This window comes from Mus caroli, chromosome 2, assembly GCF_900094665.2.
Source record: "Mus caroli chromosome 2, CAROLI_EIJ_v1.1, whole genome shotgun sequence".
NCBI classification, from domain to species: Eukaryota; Metazoa; Chordata; class Mammalia; order Rodentia; family Muridae; genus Mus; species Mus caroli.
The window spans coordinates 136,801,869-136,822,816 of NC_034571.1; the positions used below are offsets into that span (position 1 = coordinate 136,801,869).

Below are 20,948 nucleotides of genomic sequence, written 5' to 3' on the forward strand. Positions count from 1 at the left end.
CGGCACTCAGTGGCTAGAAATGTTCCTTGCCTCACCAGAATAAAGAGAGCTTAGATATTTTTCCTCAGCATTATTTTTTACTCTGAGTATTTTTGCCTTGTAACATATTTTTTTTACTGTATTAACTGAGAGGAATAGAGAAGTCTGAAAATGTAGCAACTGTTCTGTAAATAAAGTGGGAATAAGCTATCAAAAGAAATTGTAGGTGTCTAAAATTATAATGTCACAAAATCAAATTGCAGATGAAGCCCAGACTCTTCGTACTTTCCCACTTAGTACGAGGCCTTCTGTTCACCTGAGCACACATACGACTCATCTGCTGAGGACCCTGTTTAAAAGTGAACCATAAAGAAAGGAGACATGAGGTGATTTAGTGGTTCCTAATGTGGATGGAGTCTCACATTAAACTTTGAATTTGGCAATAAATAAGTTTTAAATAAGGGTTTTGGTGGTAATTAAGCAAAGTAGTCAACTCAATTCTGTGATGGACAGTGATAGAATACTCCTCGTACGATGAGGCCTCTGGCCCAACCATCAACCCAACAGTTAAGGGGGGAAAAAGTAGTTTCAGATTTACTATCTAGTAGGTGAGAGATGAATAGAAAATATGTGCCCGGGGCTGGTGAGATGGCTCAGTGGGTAAGAGCACCCGACTGCTCTTCCAAAGGTCCAGAGTTCAAGTCCCAGCAACCACATGGTGGCTCACAACCATCCGTAACGAGATCTGACGCCCTCTTCTGGAGTGTCTGAAGACAGCTACAGTGTACTTACATATAATAAATAAATAAATCTTTAAAAAAAAAAAAGAAAATATGTGCCCTCTAGCAGTACGGTCCAGTAAGACAGCATTTTGAACTGAATCCTGCCTCTATGTTGCTCCTGCAGGGTTTATAGGTATGTACCACATCTGGACAAACAGCATTTTCTATCGTGATGGAAATAGTCGTTATTTGGTGCTTAGTCCAGTAACCTTCAGCCAGATGGCTGGCCAGCACTTGACACAAATGATTAAGAACTAAGTTTTTATTTAGTTGCCTGTGCATACTGTTTATATTAGACAGCACAGCTCACCAGAGAGCTCTCTTGCATACTCTGCCCTGGAAAGTATTGAAACTCACACTGAAATGTGTTAGTTTATAACTAAGATTTTTTACGTTAGGAAAAAAAAAAGTGTTTTCAGTGTGTGTGTGTGTGTGTGTGTGTGTGTATGTGTGTGTATGTAACAGGCTTTTTAGCGGTGATTCGGTCAAACCTACAATCCAATTTGAGTCTACTTGAATTTGAAATTAGTAATTATTTACTCTGCTTTTTTGAATTCTTAAATTAACATACAAATGTTTGCTATTTGTTTTCTGCAGGATAAAATATATTCATTTGATATATAACTGTTTCTGTTTCTGGTATTATTTATTCATTCCCATGTGAACACTTAAAGTACACCTATATATATGATTGTTTTCCTATCCTCCAAATATACTTATGTTAAAAGTTAAAGTCATCCCTGACTTTAGAAATCCCCAAATCATTTTAGGCTAACACAACAGCTTTGCACCCCTTCTAGGATAAAAGTGTGGGGATCACATTTCTGCATCAGACACGGGTTCTGAGTCATCAAGTTTAAGTACACTAGAGATCTTTGACACCACAGCAGTCAGAAGATACTAGGAAATAAACATTTTTTATTATATCTTTTTACATTTGGTCAAAGTACTTTATAAACCAGTGAAAATGGAATCATCAAACCATTATATACATTGAATATATACAATATAAAAAGTAGTATTAAAAAGGGGTTGTTTATGTGAGTGAATATGAGAAGACTCGGCAGTGTTGCTTGAATGCTCTCTACAAGAGGCTGAGCTCTATAGAATTAAACTGGCATAGTTTATTTTATGTATGTGAGTACACGGTGTCTTCAGACTTACCAGAAGAGGGCATCGGATCCCATTACAGAGCCACCATGTGGTTTCTGGGAATTGAACTCTGGTCTTCTAGAAAAAGGTTCTTTTGAGGACACTTAGAACTTAATAACACAGCACAGGTTGCTCCCTTCCACCTTTAGTATTACGTTCATTTTGGTTGTCTTAGGCTTTTCTTGGATTCATAGAGAATCTAAAAAGTGTTTACCTCCAACTCACAAATGGATGACCTGGTCTTTATCTTGTAGCATTTGCAAATCTTTGAATTACAATGCTGTTGCCAGCTACCATAATTCATGTAGGGATTGTATATACATACATACATATTCCCCCAGTTAAAAAAAGGACATGAGTGCTTCTCACGTGTCTATATTTCAGCACTTCCCTATGACCTAATCCTGCCAGTCATATATAGTTGATACCCAGGTGACAGGCTATGCAGATTATCTGCCCGTACAGCTCCTTACTGAACATCCACAGATGTCAGTCTCTCTCAACTTGTCAGAAGGACCTGGGGATGTGGTGGGGTCAGGGATGTCGGTGATGAAGACCCAAGTGTGAGATTACTCTCTTGAGCCAGCCTGAAAGACCAGCTAGAGTTTGAGTTCTAAGATAACATTTGGGGCCTCGAATCATGTTTTCTTTCCCCAATAAGAGAAAAATTTTATTTCAAAAAGGAAAAACTGTCATTCATTTAAGTTGAAAGAAAACCTGTTTTGTTTTTGTTTTTATTTTGAGACAGGGTTTTACTTTACTAGGCCTACACAGGCCTCAAATTCAAGATCAACCTTCCTCACGTTTATAAGTGCTGGGGTCTCAGAAGTGGATTACATCTTGCTAAACCTATTGAGTTAAAATTTGGAACGAGACTCAGGAGACCTGGGCTGTCTTGCTCTTTCTTTTCTGAGACAGGGTCAAGCTAGCCATCCCTTGCTGATTCCCTGCTTTCTCTGAAGTCATTACAGGGACACACCACCATGACTGTCAAGTTCTGGATTCTTGGCTCTCTCTGCATCAACAGGATAGGTAAACAACCTCTGTGTCCCTTATCAAACAGGAAACCTACTGCTACAGTTAGTAGCTTTTCAGGAAGAGTTAAGCTCTGTGGGAACTGAAAGTGCGGGTAACTTGGTGTGAGTGTTCCAACGNGTTTGNGGTCCAGGCGCTTCTGCAGCTTAGCGGGACGTTTCCTGTCTAGTGCTGGGTGAGAAGGGTTGCTAGTCTGCTCCACCCTGGCTTGTTAGAGAGCAGGAGCCATCCTGCCTATTCTGGTCCTTTCAGCATAGCCTTCACAACACTAATCAGTTCATGGAACTCTCTGTTCTGAAAGTGACCACGGTCAGTGAATTTGTACAATTTGGCGTCCAGCCTATCTGCCACTTCTTGTTGTTCCTCCCAGGGAAGGAAAGGGTCATCGGTAGAGCCAAACTGTACAATGTGAGGGCAGTTGGCCTTGATCTTCTCCCACTGCCAGGGGCGGCTGAAGTACCCTGTAGGAGGGGAAGAGCCTATCAATGTGCGTGAATTGACAACATCTGAAAATACCACAGAGGGATGCAAAGGACCAGAGATCTGAGTTCAGAGGAGTCCTTTGGTTTTGGTCTCTGTAGGGCTTGATAGCATACTGACTTAACAAAGACAAAGTAAAAGGGTGAAATAAAACCAGGCCCTGGGATTTATTCTAGGCTTTGGGTTGGAAAAGAGATGTACCTCACATCCAAAAGTAAGTCAAAAAAATCTCCCATTTGCTATTTATATTTTTAGGGTTGAGAGAGAATAACTATTCTGTAACTCGAACAGTCTGTCCTGTGTTTAGGGAGGGGCTTTTCTAGGGGCCTGCCCTAAAGACTTACCACTTGCACGCTCATTTTCATCTCCCAAGTCTGATGTGTATGCAGACACCAATACGAGAGCATATACCTGATGTGTCTCTGCATACCTGGAATGAGACAGACAGTGTCAATAATACATGGTGTTATTAAATCCGAAAAACCAGTAACACACCTGATGTAAGTTCACAGAAAGGTAGTTAGTGTATGCTTCTGAGATAAACACGAAAAACATCAAGAGAATTTCACAATCACTGTCTCTGACACGTGCATTTATCCACCTTTATATGAATGAGTTAGCATCACTTGGGCGGTCAACATGCTGATTCAGACTTCTGGGCTCAGCCTTAGAGCATGCGGTTGAGAGAAATGGGACTAAGACCCAGGACCCTGCGTTTTAACGCATGCAATCTCTAACCCATTTGACTAATGCAAATAATCTGTGAACTGTAATTTAAGAAAAGCTGGACAAGAGTGGAAAAATACTTGTACAGTCCGTTGCACAGGCATTCTCATCTGTGTTGTAGTACATTTGGCTCCACTCCCAGACAAACTGGCCCCTTAAGGGCAGGAGTTAGAACAGCACCCTACACGTAGAGCACTAGCTCATTATCTGCAGATGCCCTCACTCAGCCAAGAGTAGGCTGAGGAATGACGCGAGACCTTTGAGGAAGTTTTTGTGCTATGAAATGTTTAGGGCTAGAATTCCATTCTTGAAGATAAACCTTTCTGCTGGGGACAGCATTCACCTTAGCCCTGGGCACCGGCTGTATAGATTCCATTTGTGCATTGCTTTTCAGTTTGCCTTGGTGTGAATAATTATTCTAGTATTATATCTGATTTTCCTATTTCTTCTTCTGCTCTGGTGAATTCTGTGAAACTAGATGTTCCTTGATGTAATGATTAAACAATTACAAACTGAGGTATGGGGCACAGCACAGCACAGTCCTAATGGCCTAGGTGCATGCTGTGTGCTCTCATCTTGGAAACAATGTAATAACTGCACAATAGTAATTCCAGATTAATGTTTAACTTGCAAAGAAAGTTTGAAGAAATTATTAGAAAGTGAAATAGAGCCAACATCAGGACCTGGAGAAATGAAAAAAACTATTGAATTTATGAAGTAAATTTTGCACAATATTTGAGAGGGGCTCCTGGATAAGCAAGTATAGAATACATAAAATTATATACTAGTAAAACTAAGCCAAAACACTGGGACTCTTAGGAGAGTCATTGTGTGCAATGTGCAGAAGCAGAAAGCTAGCGGAACTGCTGAGTGAAGGGTTAACCTGACTCTTCTAGCCATTGCCTGGCAGCTTTGCCCATGTCGTTTATCATTAGAGCTTCCCAGGAAAAGGCAAGTAGCTGACCTTGGAGCTCTGAGCTCTAAAGTACAATAAGTCAAAAGTTAAAGTTTAAATAATGATTAAGTTTGCAATTATTATTTTGGCCACAGGCCTGGAGATAGGGGAAGCTTGAAACTGGGGAACAATTGTAATTCTCGATTCTTTGTGGCATGTGGTTATTCTTTTGAATTTGATTTGGCAATGATTATACAATGTCTTTTTTTTTCTACTTGCTTTTGGGGTATCAATAAAAGACTGGGACAAGAAAAAGGCGAGAGAGCGAGTGGAGGGTGAGTGAGGTGCGCATGAGGTCATGAGGTGTGCGCGAAGTGAGTGGAACGTGAGTAGAGTGTGGGAGAAGAGTGTGTGTATGTGTGTGTGAGAGAGAGAGAGAGAGAGAGAGAGGAAGAATGAGTGAAGAGAATGTGAGGTATGTGTGGAGTGTGAGAAGAATGTATGCAGAGCATGTGTGTGAGTAAAAGGGGAACGCACAGAGGTGTGCAGGAGTGTAGGAGTTTGAGAAAAGTAGAGAGCACAGGAGAATGCAGAGTGCGTGCAGCCTCAAGCTGCGAGCAAGAGAGTAGAGAGAGTGTGCAACTTTTATAAGCCTTGAAAAATTGCCTATCAGTTTGTACCCAAAAATCTGTCTGTGTCTGTTTATTATGCGCCTTCTAGATAGCCCTGCTTCCAGTTGAGAACTCGCTGGATCCAGACACCCTTCTCCCAGCTGGTTACTCAGAAATATCAAACCCACAGAAGACATGAGAAGTACCCAGATTCACTAAGGCTACCACACTTTACACTTATCTTAGTGTGTGTCTCCTATGAATAACCTTAGTGATGTTATCACACCAAAAAAATGTAGTGCTGCCTGTTCTCCCTAAACTGAACTAGTTTTCTCACAGTAGGACTAAGATTAAACATTTCCCCCAAGATAGCATTGTCATCACTTCAGAGACATGTGTTCGTTTGTCCACTATCAATGATACTAAGTTTGATTGCTTGTTAAGGTGTTTCTAGCACTTTCTATTGAAAAGGCTCAATATCCCTTAATAATTAAGTCAGCTAGCATGCCCCTTATGACTATATCAGTTTCCTATTTCTTCACACCCTTACACACTGATAGTTCAGGATTTTTTTTGTCTCTTAACTTTAGGAGTCCATTCTTAGGAGGTTGCTGACAGTCCTAATGAATTCAGAAGACTTACATAAAACTATTATAGCTTTACCAAGAGCTGGTTAACAAGGAACGGACAGATCATGTTTCCACTTCTGAGGTCAGAACTGGTCCCCCGAACACTTGTAAACATCCTTTTGTGATCACTGCACCATTGTTTTCTGGATCTGTACTCAAACACGTTGTCCCCATCCCCTTGACTGGTGTAGCTAAAAGGTTATAAAATTTGGCAAGATTCCATGACAAACAATTCACATGGTATCTTGAATGACTGCTTGGAACAGCCTTTCTTACCAGGATAAGAACTGAGGAAAAAACTCAATCTTAAACAGCTGGTGGCTAATTCCTTACTCAAGAGGCTAATGGGGAAAGCGAGAGATTCTGATAGAAGCGTTACTTAAGGGTGTACATGTGGCCGGGCGTGGTGGCGCACGCCTTAAATCCCAGCACTTGGGAGGCAGAGGCAGGCGGATTTCTGAGTTCGAGGCCAGCCTGGTCTACAAAGTGAGTTCCAGGACAGCCACGACTACACAGAGAAACCCTGTCTCGAAAAACCAAAAAAAAAAAAAAAAAAAAAAAAAAAAAAAAAAAAAAAAAAAAAAAAAAAAAAAAAAAAAAGGGTGTACATGTGAATCCCAAGGACTAGGGGGTTATGGGTAGGCAGGGAGAGCAACCTCTACTCTCCAAGAGGTATTTGTTGGGCATATCAGGCTCTGTCCTAGGCACTGTGATGCCTTGTCAGTGGGCAAAGTTCCATCTTTGTGGAGCTTCCAATCTGGTACTAGGGACAGAGAGGAGATGTGTGTCGGATGATAAAACGCTGTGGGTATACAAACAAAAAACCCAAAAAACGCTGTAGATAATAAAATATAAGGGAGACGGGAGCCAATAGGGCAAGGCTGCTCTTTTATATGGACAGAGCTCATCCAGAAAAGGGGACATTCAAGCAGAGGGACAGGGAGAGAAAGCCAGGCAGCTCGTAAGATGATGTTCCTCCTAGATGGCTGAGCAGGATGCGGCAGGTGTGTACTGAGAAGAGTCCAGGAGCTACAATGACATCACTGTGCCTTGCTAGGAGGAGAGAAGAGAGGAGGGGGAGACATCAGAGCCGAGAAACAGGCAGCCTCTTCGGGGCCACAGAAGCTTTTAAAGGATCAGTGCACCTGGTCAAAGGAGCCAGTTCCTTTCAATCCCTTAACAAACAAGGAAGAAATTAGGGCAGATCATGTTACCACTTTTGAGGTTAGCACCAGTTCCTTCCTCTGCAATGGAAACCTAAGAAACACAACTGTTTCCCAGGCAAGCATGTCTGCATTGCACACAGGGTGGCAAGTCAACAGGACCATACCTCATGGCTGCGATGGCCCCGGAACTGTGGCCTATGATGATGGTCTTCTCGTCACAGTGCAGCTCTGTCTCCATGAAGGGCAGCCAGATGCTCTCTCGAGCTGTAACTGTGGGCGTGGTAAAAAGAGTCTGGTACCTGGGGCAGTCTGTAAGTCTGATGCTGTCCTAGCCTCTCTAAGTAAACAGCTCACAGCTTTTAAATGGAGGCTAAGTAAAAGTGGCTGTGTTAGCAGATTCTGTCCTGTGATTTAGTAGAGTTCTGCTCTCCGCCCCTCCCTTGTACACCTACCATGTTCTTAAAAAAAAAAAAAAATTACAACTGAAGTGAAGTCTCCCTCCTGCCCATTTTTCTTTTGTGAGATAGAGCCTCCTCATTGTGCAGCATAAGCTAGGCTGAAGTTTACCGTGTAGCCCAAACCAGAATCCTCTTGCCTTGAGCCCGAAAGTGTCAGGATTAAAGGCATATACCATCATCACTGGCCTCAACGCTGATATTTTAATGTGAAAATTTAAACTTGGCAAACAAATATCCTAGCTGGAGGTACAGCTCAGGGGCTGAGAACTCGGCTAGGATGTGTGAGATCCTGGGTTCAGACCCAGCACCGAGAAAAACAAAATGCACAAAAACCACTTGACAACATTCCAAAACCCATATATGAATCGTACGACTTCTTTCCTGAACCAAGTCATGGACGGACTCCTCGCCCCCAAAAGGGCAATCTTATAATTTTAAATACACAGGAACTCTACGAGATACTGTGAGGCTTTATTTACCTGTTTCATACAGAACACCTAATTCTTGCCTGAAGATGTCTATGGACATTTAAACATGGAAAATACAGTTGCTAGCTTACAAGTTAAAAGTTAAATTTTACCATTTCCTGGATGCTTTTCTTGTTACTGAAATCGTCTCTGTGTGTGTGTGTGTGTCTGTGTGTGAGTGTGTGTGTGAGTGTGTGTGTGTGTGTGTGTGTGTAGGCTTAGACCCACCACCTCGAGCTCCTTGTTTTATTTGTTCTTAGCGTTTATTTATTTTGTCCTTTTTCTATGATATTTCTGCTTCCAAGCCCCACCCTGCAAATGGTGAGCTCAAAACCTAACAGATGAGGCTTTTCAAAAAACAAATTTCAGACTTACTTGGGTCAGGCATGTTTTTAGCCAAACACTGGAAACCAGGAATCTGTGATGTAAGGGAGAAGAAAAAGCTATAATAAAGAGCTTAAAAATGTGACACCTGATATGACCTCGCTTAGTTCAGTAAATATTTGCTAATATTATGATGTGAAATAGATTAAGTAGTGTTACAGGGCTACAGATGAATATACAGTCACATATGGTAGTTTTCTATCCAGTTTTGTAGAAGTCCTCAGAGACTGGTTCCTGATAATCTGTGCTTATCTCCAAGTCATGTACCTATAGAGAAGACCTAAGTGAACGTGCTAGAGACAGAATGACCTGAGCTGAACACTGTTCCACAGAAAGATGGTCAAAAAGAACAGAGACACCAACCACTGAGGAAGTTGGGCATCCCATCCCACTGGCCATTTTCAGCTTGACCCAAGAGTTGGTAGCTTTGTCCATAGCTTTCAGCCACAACCCTTAAGTTTTATTCCAAACAGAATCTTATTTTCTCCTGAAATTCTATTCTAGAGGCCAAAGCAGGAAACCAATTGCTGGGATATGGAAGAGGGTTTTGTTTTCTCAAAAGTTAAGCACAGGCCGGGCAGTGGTGGCGCACGCCTTTAATCCCAGCACTCGGGAGGCAGAGGCAGGCGGATTTCTGAGTTCGAGGCCAGCCTGGTCTACAGAGTGAGTTCCAGGACAGCCAGGACTACACAGAGAAACCCTGTCTCGAAGAACAAAAACAACAAAAAAAATTTTAAGCACAGGACCACCTAAGGTGCAATTATGTTTCTATAAAGTTCACAAGAAGCCACATTAAAAAATATGTTGTTTAAAGATTATAATCATGGTTGTAAAAAATACTTTTAAGTTTTAAAAGATGTAGCAAAAAGGCCAGACAAGCAGCCCAGCTAGCCACAGCACTTGCAGTACAAGCCCAGTGACCTGAGTTCGATTCCCAGAACCTGTGTAAAGGTAAGAAAGAACTAATTCCAAACATGTCTTCTGACCTCCAGATGCCCCCCTGCACACAATAATTTAAAAAGAAGCAAAATAAACTTCAGAATGTCATACGGGTGGGGCAGGGCGCAGACGGATTACTCAGAAGATACCGGCAATGTTCTAGAGTTAACTTGTCCTGAGAGTGTAGCTCAATTGTACAGGACACAGAAAGACACCTTGGGTTGGACAGCACAGGAAAAAAAAAATCTCAGTTTGGTAGTTTATTGTATAATATACAATCCGTTGTTTATATTAAATATCACATGGTGAACTAAAAAACAAAGTAATGAATATAAACATAAAATGATCTGGAAAGTCTGGAATCTGAACTGGCAGTCGATGGGGGTGCGGAGGGGGCATTCTCTCTAGTTGTACAACAGGTTTTCCTTTTAGTGCCAAAACCTGAGCCTTCTGCTTTTTGAGCTGTTCGCCAGGTAGGATACGGACCACATCTGCGGAAGGGTGGGCACAGGCTCGAGCCTCGCCTTTCGTTCCCTCTCCCTTCACTCCGAGCCAAGCTGGCAGAAGAGCAGGGGCTAGCATTCCTTACCTGCTCCAGCCCCTTTCTCACCCAGCCGTACCAGCCGTGGGTGGCCACATCCCCGCCTCCGTTCCCGGGAACAATCACTGCCTTGTTAGGGGACGCCATGAATGTAGACGTGGAAGACCCTTGCCCACCTTGGACCAGCTGCTCTCAGACCAAGACTACATCCGGCCCAGAGCCCGCACTGCGGCCTTCTGGGAATTGTAGTTCTTGGATACCTGCAGGCCTACGCATTCTCTGGCTAAAGCACAGGCAGCTAAACTCAAACCCTGTGAATTACCATCAAATATTAATCATCTTTGATTTACCCTTTTCCAGCGTTCTCATACTCCACATCCCTTATGTACTGGCAACAGCGTGCTCATAATGTGTTATCTTTTTATTAGTTGTACCAATACTTCTTTAAGGAAGGTTTATTTTTTTCAAATGAACTTTCCTTAATTTGTTTAAGACAGTTTCATTATGTAGCCCCTTACTGGCCTGGAGCTGTCTCTGTAAACCAGACTGGCCTAGAACTCACAAAGATCTGCCTGCTTTTGTCTCCTGAGTGCTGGCATTAAAAGAGTGTCACCATATTCAGTCAGTGTTGGCTGTCTTCTTTCCTTCGTTTCCACATTACATTTGGGTTTTGCGACAAGATCTGTGAATTTGGAGCTCACTGGTTTAGCAAGAGTAGCTAGCCAGTGAGCGTCAGGGACCTCTCTGCTTCCCACTCCATGAATGCTGGACATGAGCTGTGTCTCTAGTGTCCTGTGCTATCCACTACCACTGAAGTTCCACTTTCACGGGCTCATGCAACAACCTTTCAGGGCTTCTTGGCAGAAAATACAACCGGGTCTTTCTAGAACCTGAGAGCAAGCCTCCATGTGCTCTCATTTTACCTATTTATTTATTTATTTTTAGGTAAGGTCCCATTAGGTAGGCTGGACTGGTTTTGAACCCACAGACATCAACTTACCTTATATGCCAATGTGCCTAGCAAATCCCTCTTACTCATATTTGGCATGCTTGCAAGGACAACACCACACGAACAATTAACACCAAGTTCTGCTGCCACACGGATGCAGGCAGACCCTGGTGAGCCATGATGCCATGTTCTACCAGGAAACCCTTGAGAGGGGTAGAGGCATTCTCAGTTCAGGGGTTCTCCTTTCAAACACATTTGTACTTTTAGGAGTTGAAACCCTTAATGGGTGGAGTCTGATCCTCAGGGCACATTTCTTACTGCCCCAGTGTGGAAGTTTCCCATTAATGGTGCCATCTCTTTAATTAAAGCTGCTTTCTCCCTCTCTGCCTCATCTGCATCTTTTAACATTTTCATGTTCTTGTTTATCCTATACTGCATTTTTACTTCCTCCTGCTAAAAATCTATCATAAGCCACAATAAATGTGAATACAATAGCCATGCCTCAGCCTAGATGTAATGTCATACTCATTTGAAACTTCTTCATCCACACCTGGCCAAGGAACATGGGTTCCCAGTTCCATCATTGAAGGCATGCAGAAGCCATGACATGTGTGGCTCACCAGGACCTGCCTGCATCTGAGTGGCAGCAGAACTTGGTATTAACTGTTCATGTGATGTTGTGGACCAATAGATGGCCCCTATTGAATTTGGTTGAGTTTTTGGGACACAGTGGAACACAGCCATGCATGGTCTTTGCCAGACTCTCACACCAATGACCTCACTTCTCAGCAGTCTTTGCTCCCATCTGAAACGTCATAAGCAGACCTTTTGCTATTCATGTTTCTATTGGCATTCCAGCTTTCCAAAATCTGATTGGACGGTCCATTCATCTCTGCTTATAGCTCTCTAATCTCCAGCCTACAGCTTCAAATTCTTTAACATTGTCCCATAAACACAGTTCAGAAAGGCCCAGGAACTACACTGATCATGTTCCTCACAGAACCAACTCACTTCTCAGTACAATAGTGTTCTGTGTAGACTTTTATTGTTGCTGTGAGAAAACATCTGACAGAAAGCAACTTGGGGGATGAAGGGTGGATTTTAGCTCTCAGTTTAGAGAAACATAGTCTATCATAGTGCAAAGGCATAAGGGCTCACAGTTCAGAGTCTATATGCTAGGAAAGACAAGGAGGCAGGATGGCTTAATCTATAGTGTCAGCCACAGAGAAAGGGAAAATCAATAGTCATCTGGCCACCTCCTTTCCTCACTTTATTCAGCCTGGGCCCCCAACATAGGACATGGTGGGTCTTCCTTCTTCAAAATGCTATCTTAGATACATCCATAGTGGTGTTTCCTAGGTGGTTCTAAAATCCAGCTAAGTTGAGAATATTAACCATTACAATATGCTGGGAGTCTGTAAAACATTTTGAAATAGACAAGAGAAATTATATCTCATGGATTGATGGGCTTTTTATGAAATGTGCTGATGTCATTTGAGGGATGTGTACTTTTATACCTGGACTCTACAGCTTGGTAGAGACAGAGATTAACTTTAGAAAGTTGATGGGTACATACACACACAAAACTGATGCCCATAACAATTCATATAATGCTGTGTGGTAGAGAATATAAGTTTTTATAAATGAGATTTTCTTTCCTTTTTTTTTTTAAGATTTATTTATTTATTTATTATATGTAAGTACACTGTAGCTGTCTTCAGACACTCCAGAAGAGGGAGTCAGATCTCCTTACAGATGGTTGTGAGCCACCATGTGGTTGCTGGGATTTGAACTCAGGACCTTCAGAAGATCAGTCGGGTGCTCTTACACGCTGAGCCATCTCACCAGTCCAAGATTTTCTTAAAACCAATTTGAACATCTTTATTGGTTTCTTCATTAATAGGTGAGTTAAGTAAATTGTTTGGAATATCTTATTTGTATAATATTATTTCTTTAAAAAACTTTATTGTATCTATTATTATTATTATTATTATTATTATTATTATTATTATTATTATTATTATTTGTGTGGAAGGTGCATTGCTATGGCATGGGTGTTGGGATCAAAGGACAACTTGTGGAAGTGTTTCTCTTCTTTAATAGCCATGTGGGTTCCAGGGATGGTCCTCAGGTCCACAGACCTCGAGGCAAGCATCTTTATCTGCTGAGCCATCTAGCCATGCTCTACACTTAATGTTTTCACTAAGATTCCAGAGAGAACCTGGGTTCACATCACTGAAGAGCATATTCCAGGCTGTTGAAGCTAAACTGTTTCCTTTCCCTTGGGTCCTAGAAGGTGGGCGCTAAGTAGAGGGCACTGCCCCTCTAGCTTTCTTTCTAATGATTTTCAGTTCTTCTTTCTGGTTTACTCATGGCTGGTTAGTTTACTCTCCTCCCACTGATAGTAACAACCACCAGAAATTTTGTTTTACCAGCCATATGGTAATCTCTTTAAGGGAACTAAAATTTACAGAGATACCCTCCTAGGTAAGAAATGGCAGCAAATCTACTTTATAGTGCTCTCTAACTGTCTCGGTCATTCTATAAGACTGCCACACCAACGGGGATGAACAGAGCCTTCTTCTATAGTGCACCAAACTTTAATCTTTCTGAATTTTTTTTTTTTTTTTTTGACCTGGGGCTGAGACTGTAGAACTAAAGCTGTATGTTCTTTATATGTCAATGTGTCTGCCTGGCTAGAATGAAAACAAAAAGACTTACATCCGTTTCTGTGAGAGAACAGGATATCTTGCTACCCGTGTTGAGTCACAATAAGTTAAATCATTATATTTCTCCAATTAAAAGATCTGTGTTACAGAAAAAAGTACTTTGTTTGTTTTGTTTTTTGTGACAAGGTTTCTCTGTGTAGCCCTGGCTGTCCTGGAATTAACTCTGTAGACTAGGCTGGCCTGGAACTCACAGACATCTCCTTGACTCTGCCTCCTGAGTGCTTCGATTAAAGGCATGCACCACTATTGCCCTGCAAGTATTCTCTTATATAAATAAAATACTTCTAAATTCCCCCAAGTAAGGACATTCAATCTTGTATACTTTGAACATGCAATTTTAAAAAAAATCCTCTCTACAGAAATTACTAGTGTAGAAATAATCCAGGTCCAAAAATTGAAAGGGAAATATTTGACAAATAAAATCACATTAGTGTTTGTTATTTAAAAAGCGACTTTTTTTCAGCGTTAGATATAATGAACATGTATATCTTATTTTACATTTTACCTTAAGAAGAGATAACTGCATTTCCCAAACATAATTTAAGGTTTTAAATATGCCATCATTAACATTACGTTATGTTTATGATGATGAAAAAAATGTAAATTTATTTTAAAGATTGTAATGCAAACAGTAATATTTTATAGTACCATCTATTTAAACTTAAGTTCCTATGATTTATAGACGTCAAAAAGTTTGATTTAGCTGGGTGTGATGGCGTGTGCTTTTAAATTCAGGAGGCATAGGAAGACAGAAGAAAGCAGAGCTTCCTGAGTTCCAGGCCAGCCAAACCTACAGCTAGGCTCTGCCTTAAAGAAAAGTTTGCATTAGTAGAAAAGTGGGCTATTTAATGGGTACTCTTTGAATAACATGTCTTAGCATAACTGTAAGGTTTTAGTTGGCGGGATGAAGAGTTGGTGGAGTGGCTATGTGTATTCTGCTGGTGTTCAGCTCCCAGCATCCGTGTTAGAGGATACACAATAGACCTTCTGGCCGCTGCAGGCACTACACGCTCGCTGAATTTGCTGCTTATTTATTTATTTTTTTTACTTATTTATTAATTTTTGCCACTTGTAAGAAAGTGTAAAAATGACTGCGGCGGTCACAGAAAAGGTTGTGTTTCCCATCAAAACGGACTCAGTTAGTTTCCTTAAGTGTCTGAATAAGACCATCCCCAATTACTCACTTCCTTGCTGGGGAATGGCAGGAGGATGTTCACCAGAAACAGTTTTTATTGAGCACAGAAACCACAGCAGCAACGAGAAGGGAAAGTTTTGTACCGCGAAGAGAGGACCCGCACCTGCTGAGCTCAAAAAGATCACCAACTAGCGGCCGAGACTCTCTGTCCCCTCCTAGCCCCTTCCCGCAGGCTGAGGGCCTCTCCGGACAACTCTGGGCTGCGCGTCCCTCTTCTCGCTTCCCGGTAGCTAGGCGATGAGAGGGACTTCCCTCTGAGGAACACAGACGTCATGTTGTGTCAGGGCGGTCCCCTGAGGAGTGCTGGATGCATTTGGATGACGGTTCCGCAGGCGCCGAGGCTCTGTGCAGGAGACAAATTTCAGGATATATTCAAGAAAGTATGTATCCTGAGGAATTCTACGTTCTAAAGTTTGTTGGGTGAGAAACCACTGCCTTGCCCTATTCAAAGATGGAGGCGCAGCTTTTCTGACTGTTTCACTTTCTCGGGTCAGCCAGAGAAGCGCTTTCTGATTGGCTAGAGCATGGCGCCGCTAAATGACGTTTTGGAGCGGTGACCAATCGACTGTGAGCTGAGGTGGACTTGGCGGTGGAAGCCGGAGCCGAGCTCTGGTGTCCGTGGGGTGCGGAAGGCTCAGTCCCGGTGAGTGGCTCCGGACAGGTGAGCGGCTGGCTCTGCCATGGTGAAGGGCGCTTAGGAGGAGGGCGGAAGCCAGACAGGCCGAGGCAAGGTGGGCTTGCTTATGGGAGGCATCAGAGGGAGTTGATGACCCAGAAGCCGGCGCCGGTTTCTGATTCCTTAGCCCTCGGAATTGGGGTGTTGTTGGTGGTGACTCGAACATCCGGAAGGACCGAATCCCCATGAAAACCTTGAGTTTTGCTTTGTGATAAGTGAAACCAGAAACCAGATCTTCAGTACAGGATTAGGTATTTAACTGTGTCTACAGATGGTTACTAAGTCCTGGAAAGTTATGTCCTGGAGAGTTTAGAGGGGCTAAGATATCTTATTGGATGCCTTTCTTTTATCCACTCACTCAGTCATTCATTCTCTCGTCATTCACTCAGTCATTCATCCATTTGGCTATTTACCTCTTCAGATACCCTTACTCGTTGAGAGTTTGATAGGAGCATTTTTCTCAGCACATAGAATTTAATAAAAATACATAGAACTTCAGAGGATTCATGAATTCACCGAAATCCTCTATGGATTACCTGTTTAGGATTAAGAAGCTGGTTTAGAACAAGTCGAGGAAAGGAGGCAGTGGGAAATAGGAGCAGGTGTTAATATGCTGATACTTGGGGACTTGTACATTTAAGTAAAGAACTTTATAGAGGGGTTACCATTATTTAATGGGGTTTGCTGAAGTAACTGCTGGAAATGGTGATGTTAGAATGTGCTGTGACTTATTTACTAGCCCCCCGCACCCAGGCGCCTAAGTGCTTTCTGTGTAGTCAGGGTTTTATCTTCCTGTGTTTGCCAGAACTAACAAGTAGATGTGTTAGAGTTTCAGTTGGAACAGACATTTGGGACTTTGATGTATAGATTCTGTATGGTAGAATAATTAATTTGTGTTTCTGGGTATGTAAAATTGTCCTCACCCAAATTATTTGCAGGATATATCTATATATCTATATCTATCCCTATGTAACCCAGGAGGCTTTGAACTCTCTTGATTCTGCCTCAGCCTCCCAAATAATGGAAATTACAAGAATATGCTTCCATTCTCATTTCATAGGTTTAGTTTTCTTCTTCTTCTTCTTCTTCTTCTTCTTCTTCTTCTTCTTCTTCTTCTTCTTCGTTCAGTTTTCTGGCTTTCCTTTTTTTAACAGTCTACTTGCTTGAACATGTCATTTGCATGTGTGTGCACCTGTCAAGCCACTCAGAGGCAACTTTTGTGATCTTGGGTCTTTCCTTCCATCTTTTTGTGGGATCTGAGGCTCTAACTCAGGTTGTCAGACTTGCGTGGCAAGCCCTTTACCCACTGGTCCAGTTCCTTTTGCTTTCCGGATTGGCTTGCTCAGTTAACCTTCAGTCACTCGTGTGTCAATGTATTTTCAATCACACGTAGGATGCATTTGCTTAACAACATTGGGTTATCCGAGTCTGAAAGCTTCGTCTGAAAGACTAATTGTTAAAGAGTCTGAGAGTCTTTCAAGGATGATCATGAGCAAACATGGTGAGGAAGGAGAACGTGGTGAAACTCAATACAAAAGCAAACTTCCTTTCATAGTTGTGGTATGCCCACTAGAAATGCTTCAGTGTCAAGCTGCTTCCTGTTAATAACCGGTTTCTCAGGTCACCATACAGTTCTGTTCTCTACAGTTAGCAATGTGGCAGGGGTGGCGGGGGGGACACAACATGATGACGGACACACAAAAATCAAGGCTTCTTGGCATGTGACATTTCATACAGAATTTACTTTGATTGATAAAGAAAGGAAGGGAATCAGGAAAGTTGTTGGATCATGAAGCAGAATTTGAGACTTACCTTTCGACACATAGTTGAAATTGGCTTGTCTCAGAACTGTAACTCAGTACTTGAGTGCTTGCCTAGCACGCACAGGGTCCTGCCTTTGACCCTTAGCATCACAAATAAATAATTACTCGTGATATCCAACTATACAAGTTAACAAATGTTCAAGGAGTTCAACCTCTAACCTTTTTGACTACTTTTTTCAAGTACTACAGAGATGGTTTGAGAAAGTAGCCTGATTATTTTATTTATTTATTTATTTTTTGGCCAACTTGACACAAGCCATGGTCATTTGAGAAGAGGGAACCTCAGTTGAATAAATGTCCCTATCAGATAGACCTGTGGGGGTATTTTCTTGATTGATGTATGAGGGTCCAGCCCACTGTGGGTAGTGCTACCCTGAGGCAGGTGGCCCTGAATTGTATAAGAAAGCAGGCTGAGCATGTCTTTAGGAATGAGCCAGTACACAGTGTTCTTCCAGCCCCTGTCTTAGTTCCTGCTCTGACTTTCCTGGAAGATGATGGACACTACACAGAAAGCACCTGGGCACCTTGGGGGTGAGGGATAGTGTATGAGGGTGGTGTATGGGTGTGGGGTGGCATATGGGGGGTGGGGTGGTGTAAATTGAAATAAACCCTTTCCTCCTCGGGTTGCTTTTGGTCCTGGTCTTTATCATAGTAGTAGAAAACTAAGGCAGAAAGGAAGAGTAATCAACTTTGGGGGTCCAAGAGAAGGTAGTTACCTTTATCCTGCAGGGACGGGCTTTTCTTGGTGGGGTATTTGTGGAATACTATGTTATAAGGCCATCTCCTTGTTTGGGACTGAGTGCTGGGATTTCTGGTGTAAGTCACTGCACCTGGCTTGGAACCATCTTTTTTTTGAAGATCAGCTGAGAATTTTGTATATAATTAAAACTTTATCTTTAGTTTCCTTTTAGACCATGGCAACGTATCTGGAATTCATTCAGCAGAATGAAGAACGAGATGGTGTGCGTTTCAGTTGGAACGTGTGGCCTTCTAGCCGCCTCGAAGCCACAAGAATGGTTGTGCCCTTGGCTTGTCTCCTCACTCCTTTAAAAGAACGCCCAGACTTACCTCCTGTACAGTATGAACCTGTGCTTTGCAGTAGGCCTACCTGCAAAGCTATTCTCAATCCACTTTGGTATGGACTCCTTTAAAAAAAGAAAACTGGTAAAAATGATGAATATAGTAAATTGTTGTCTTTGTGCAAGTCTTATGGAAGTCACTTGATTTTTTTTTTTTTTTCCTTTTTTGTATTTTGTTTTGTTTTTTTGAGACAGGGTTTCTTTGTGTAGCCCTGGCTGTTCTGGAACTTGCTCTGTAGACCAGGTTGGCCTTGAGCTCACAGAGATCTGCCTACCTCTGCATCCCAAGTGCTGGGATTTAAGGCATGCACCACTCCCTCCACCTCCATACCAGCCCTCTCTGGTGGCAGTCACTTGCGTTCTGTAGGAGAGTTTCTAGTTTGGTATGAAAGGTAGACGGTGAGATTCTTAGATGACAAAACCTCCTTGGCAGGTGCCCCAGACAAAATTGGAATCTTTTCTTCTCTCTTTTTTTCCTGAGGCATATAACCCTATGTAGCCCTGGCTGTGCTGGTACTTACTGTGTAGACCCAGCTGGCCTATAGCTCACAGAAATCCTCCTGCCTTTGTCTCCCAAGTGCTGGGATTAAAGGCACGCCTGGAAGAAAATTGGAATGTTATGTGAACAAGGGGAGAACAGAAAAGAAGAGTTTGGAGTTAGTTGTCCCTCCTTCCATCCCTTCCATCCCTTCCTTTTCTTTTCCCGTTCTTTTTGCCCGCTCTTAGATTATCAGTTTGCTTCTGGATTGATTGTAGACTTAAAGGGGTATCCTTTGAAGAATTAAATAACATCTAAAAACTTTGCTCTTTCTGCATGTACCTTAATGATGATATAGTATATCTAGAAGTATATCTAGAAGTATATCTAGATGATATAGTATATCTAGAAGTACTAGGCAGAAGAATTGATTTTTTTTTTTTTGGAGAGGTGTAAAGATTATTTGTGTGTGTATGTACATATGTGCTTGCACAAGTGCACACGCATATGTGCATACCATTTGTATGTGGGTACCTGTGGAGGCAGAAGAAGGAGTAGAACTTCTTGGTGCCAAAGTGACAATTGGTGGTTATCTCAGTGGTTAAGAGTACTTATTCCTTCAGCTGAGACCCATGGCCATGTTCCCAGCACCTACGTATTAGCTCAGCCTTTCACCACTCCAGAACTAGGGGATTCTTTGCCCTCTTCTGACCTCTGCTAGGCGTGTGCGTACATGCAGGCAAAACGTACATACACATAAGATAAAAGTAAGCATCTTTTAAAAAAAGTTTTACATTGTTTAACAATAAAAATGTTGGATAAATCATGACAACTAGGTTCAAATAGAAGGCAAGAAGAAATAGCTTACAGTTTATATGAGTGAAGAAATCTTAAAACAGGGTCTTGGAATTAGAAAAGACAAAACAGAATTTACCACGTGCAGATATTTTCAGAAACTCTTGGTGTGCTTGATAGCCAGTTTTGCCTGCAGTGCAGTTTCACGAATCCTTCTGTATGTGCACACTCAGGAACACATGCCTGTTTAATTTAGGGAACTTTAAATCCACATTTGCTTTCTTTTTAGCTTGAAAATATGTATGATATCTGTTTGTAATATGTATTTATCTATCTTGCAGTCAAGTGGATTACCGAGCAAAACTCTGGGCCTGCAATTTCTGTTTTCAAAGAAATCAGGTATGTAATTTACAGTTCTATTTGCTTTTGTTGACTGCTCTGGGAAAGATAACATGAATTTTTCTATCTACACTTGCACTTAGCAGCTTTTGGTACTCTCGCGTCATAGCGTTTGTGAGGCACATTTGTGTTGAATAGTAGAGGACATAGCATTGTCTTTTCTTTAAGGTTTTGGTAGGAAGTGAGTATGCTATCTAAAGAAAATAGATTTGTTCATATTTTACTGGATGACATTAAAATTTCATCTTCTTATAACTTTAGGGATCCAGTCAGTGTTGAGCTTCTTCTGCTGTAAAAGTTTGTTGTTTTCTTTTGGGTCTCACTCTGTAGACCAGGCTGTCCTGGAACTCACTCTGTAGACCAGGCTGTCCTGGAACTCAGAGATCTGCCTGCCTTTGCCTCCCAAGTGCTGGGATCAAAGGCATGTGCTGCTCTGCCCAGCAGCTAAAGTCTTTTTTTTTTTTTTTTTTAATAGTTTTTATTAGGTATTTTCCTCATTTACATTTCCAGTGCTATCCCAAAAGTCCCTCATAACCTCCCCCCCACTCCCCTACCCACCCACTCCCACTTCTTGGCCCTGG

General features: G+C 42.0%; 2 protein-coding genes across 5 annotated transcripts in view; one reads left to right on the plus strand and one right to left on the minus strand.

Annotated features, from left to right (window-relative positions):
- Nucleotides 1–1,659: 1,659 nt before the first annotated feature.
- Rbbp9 (RB binding protein 9, serine hydrolase) lies at nucleotides 1,660–10,472 on the minus strand. Its single transcript, XM_021153795.1, has 5 exons — nucleotides 10,293–10,472; nucleotides 8,756–8,798; nucleotides 7,620–7,725; nucleotides 3,773–3,858; nucleotides 1,660–3,409 (listed from the first exon to the last, which is right to left on the minus strand). Exons 1-5 carry the CDS (start codon nucleotides 10,389–10,391, stop codon nucleotides 3,183–3,185), a joined length of 561 nt encoding a protein of 186 aa, XP_021009454.1. The 5' UTR covers nucleotides 10,392–10,472; the 3' UTR covers nucleotides 1,660–3,182.
- Nucleotides 10,473–15,660: 5,188 nt separating this feature from the next.
- Nucleotides 15,661–20,948, plus strand: part of Sec23b (SEC23 homolog B, coat complex II component) — a 34,370-nt gene continuing 29,082 nt past the window's right edge. Inside the window, exons 1-3 of one of the 4 annotated variants that reach the window (XM_021184680.2) lie at nucleotides 15,661–15,760; nucleotides 18,517–18,751; nucleotides 20,310–20,367. In XM_021184680.2, coding sequence (XP_021040339.1) covers nucleotides 18,531–18,751; nucleotides 20,310–20,367 — 279 coding nt within the window. In that variant the 5' untranslated portion in view covers nucleotides 15,661–15,760; nucleotides 18,517–18,530. Of the gene's footprint in view, nucleotides 15,779–18,516; nucleotides 18,752–20,309; nucleotides 20,368–20,948 lie in introns of all 4 variants that reach the window. The other 3 variants (XM_021184689.2, XM_029474247.1, XM_021184697.2) reach the window with 3 other exon arrangements.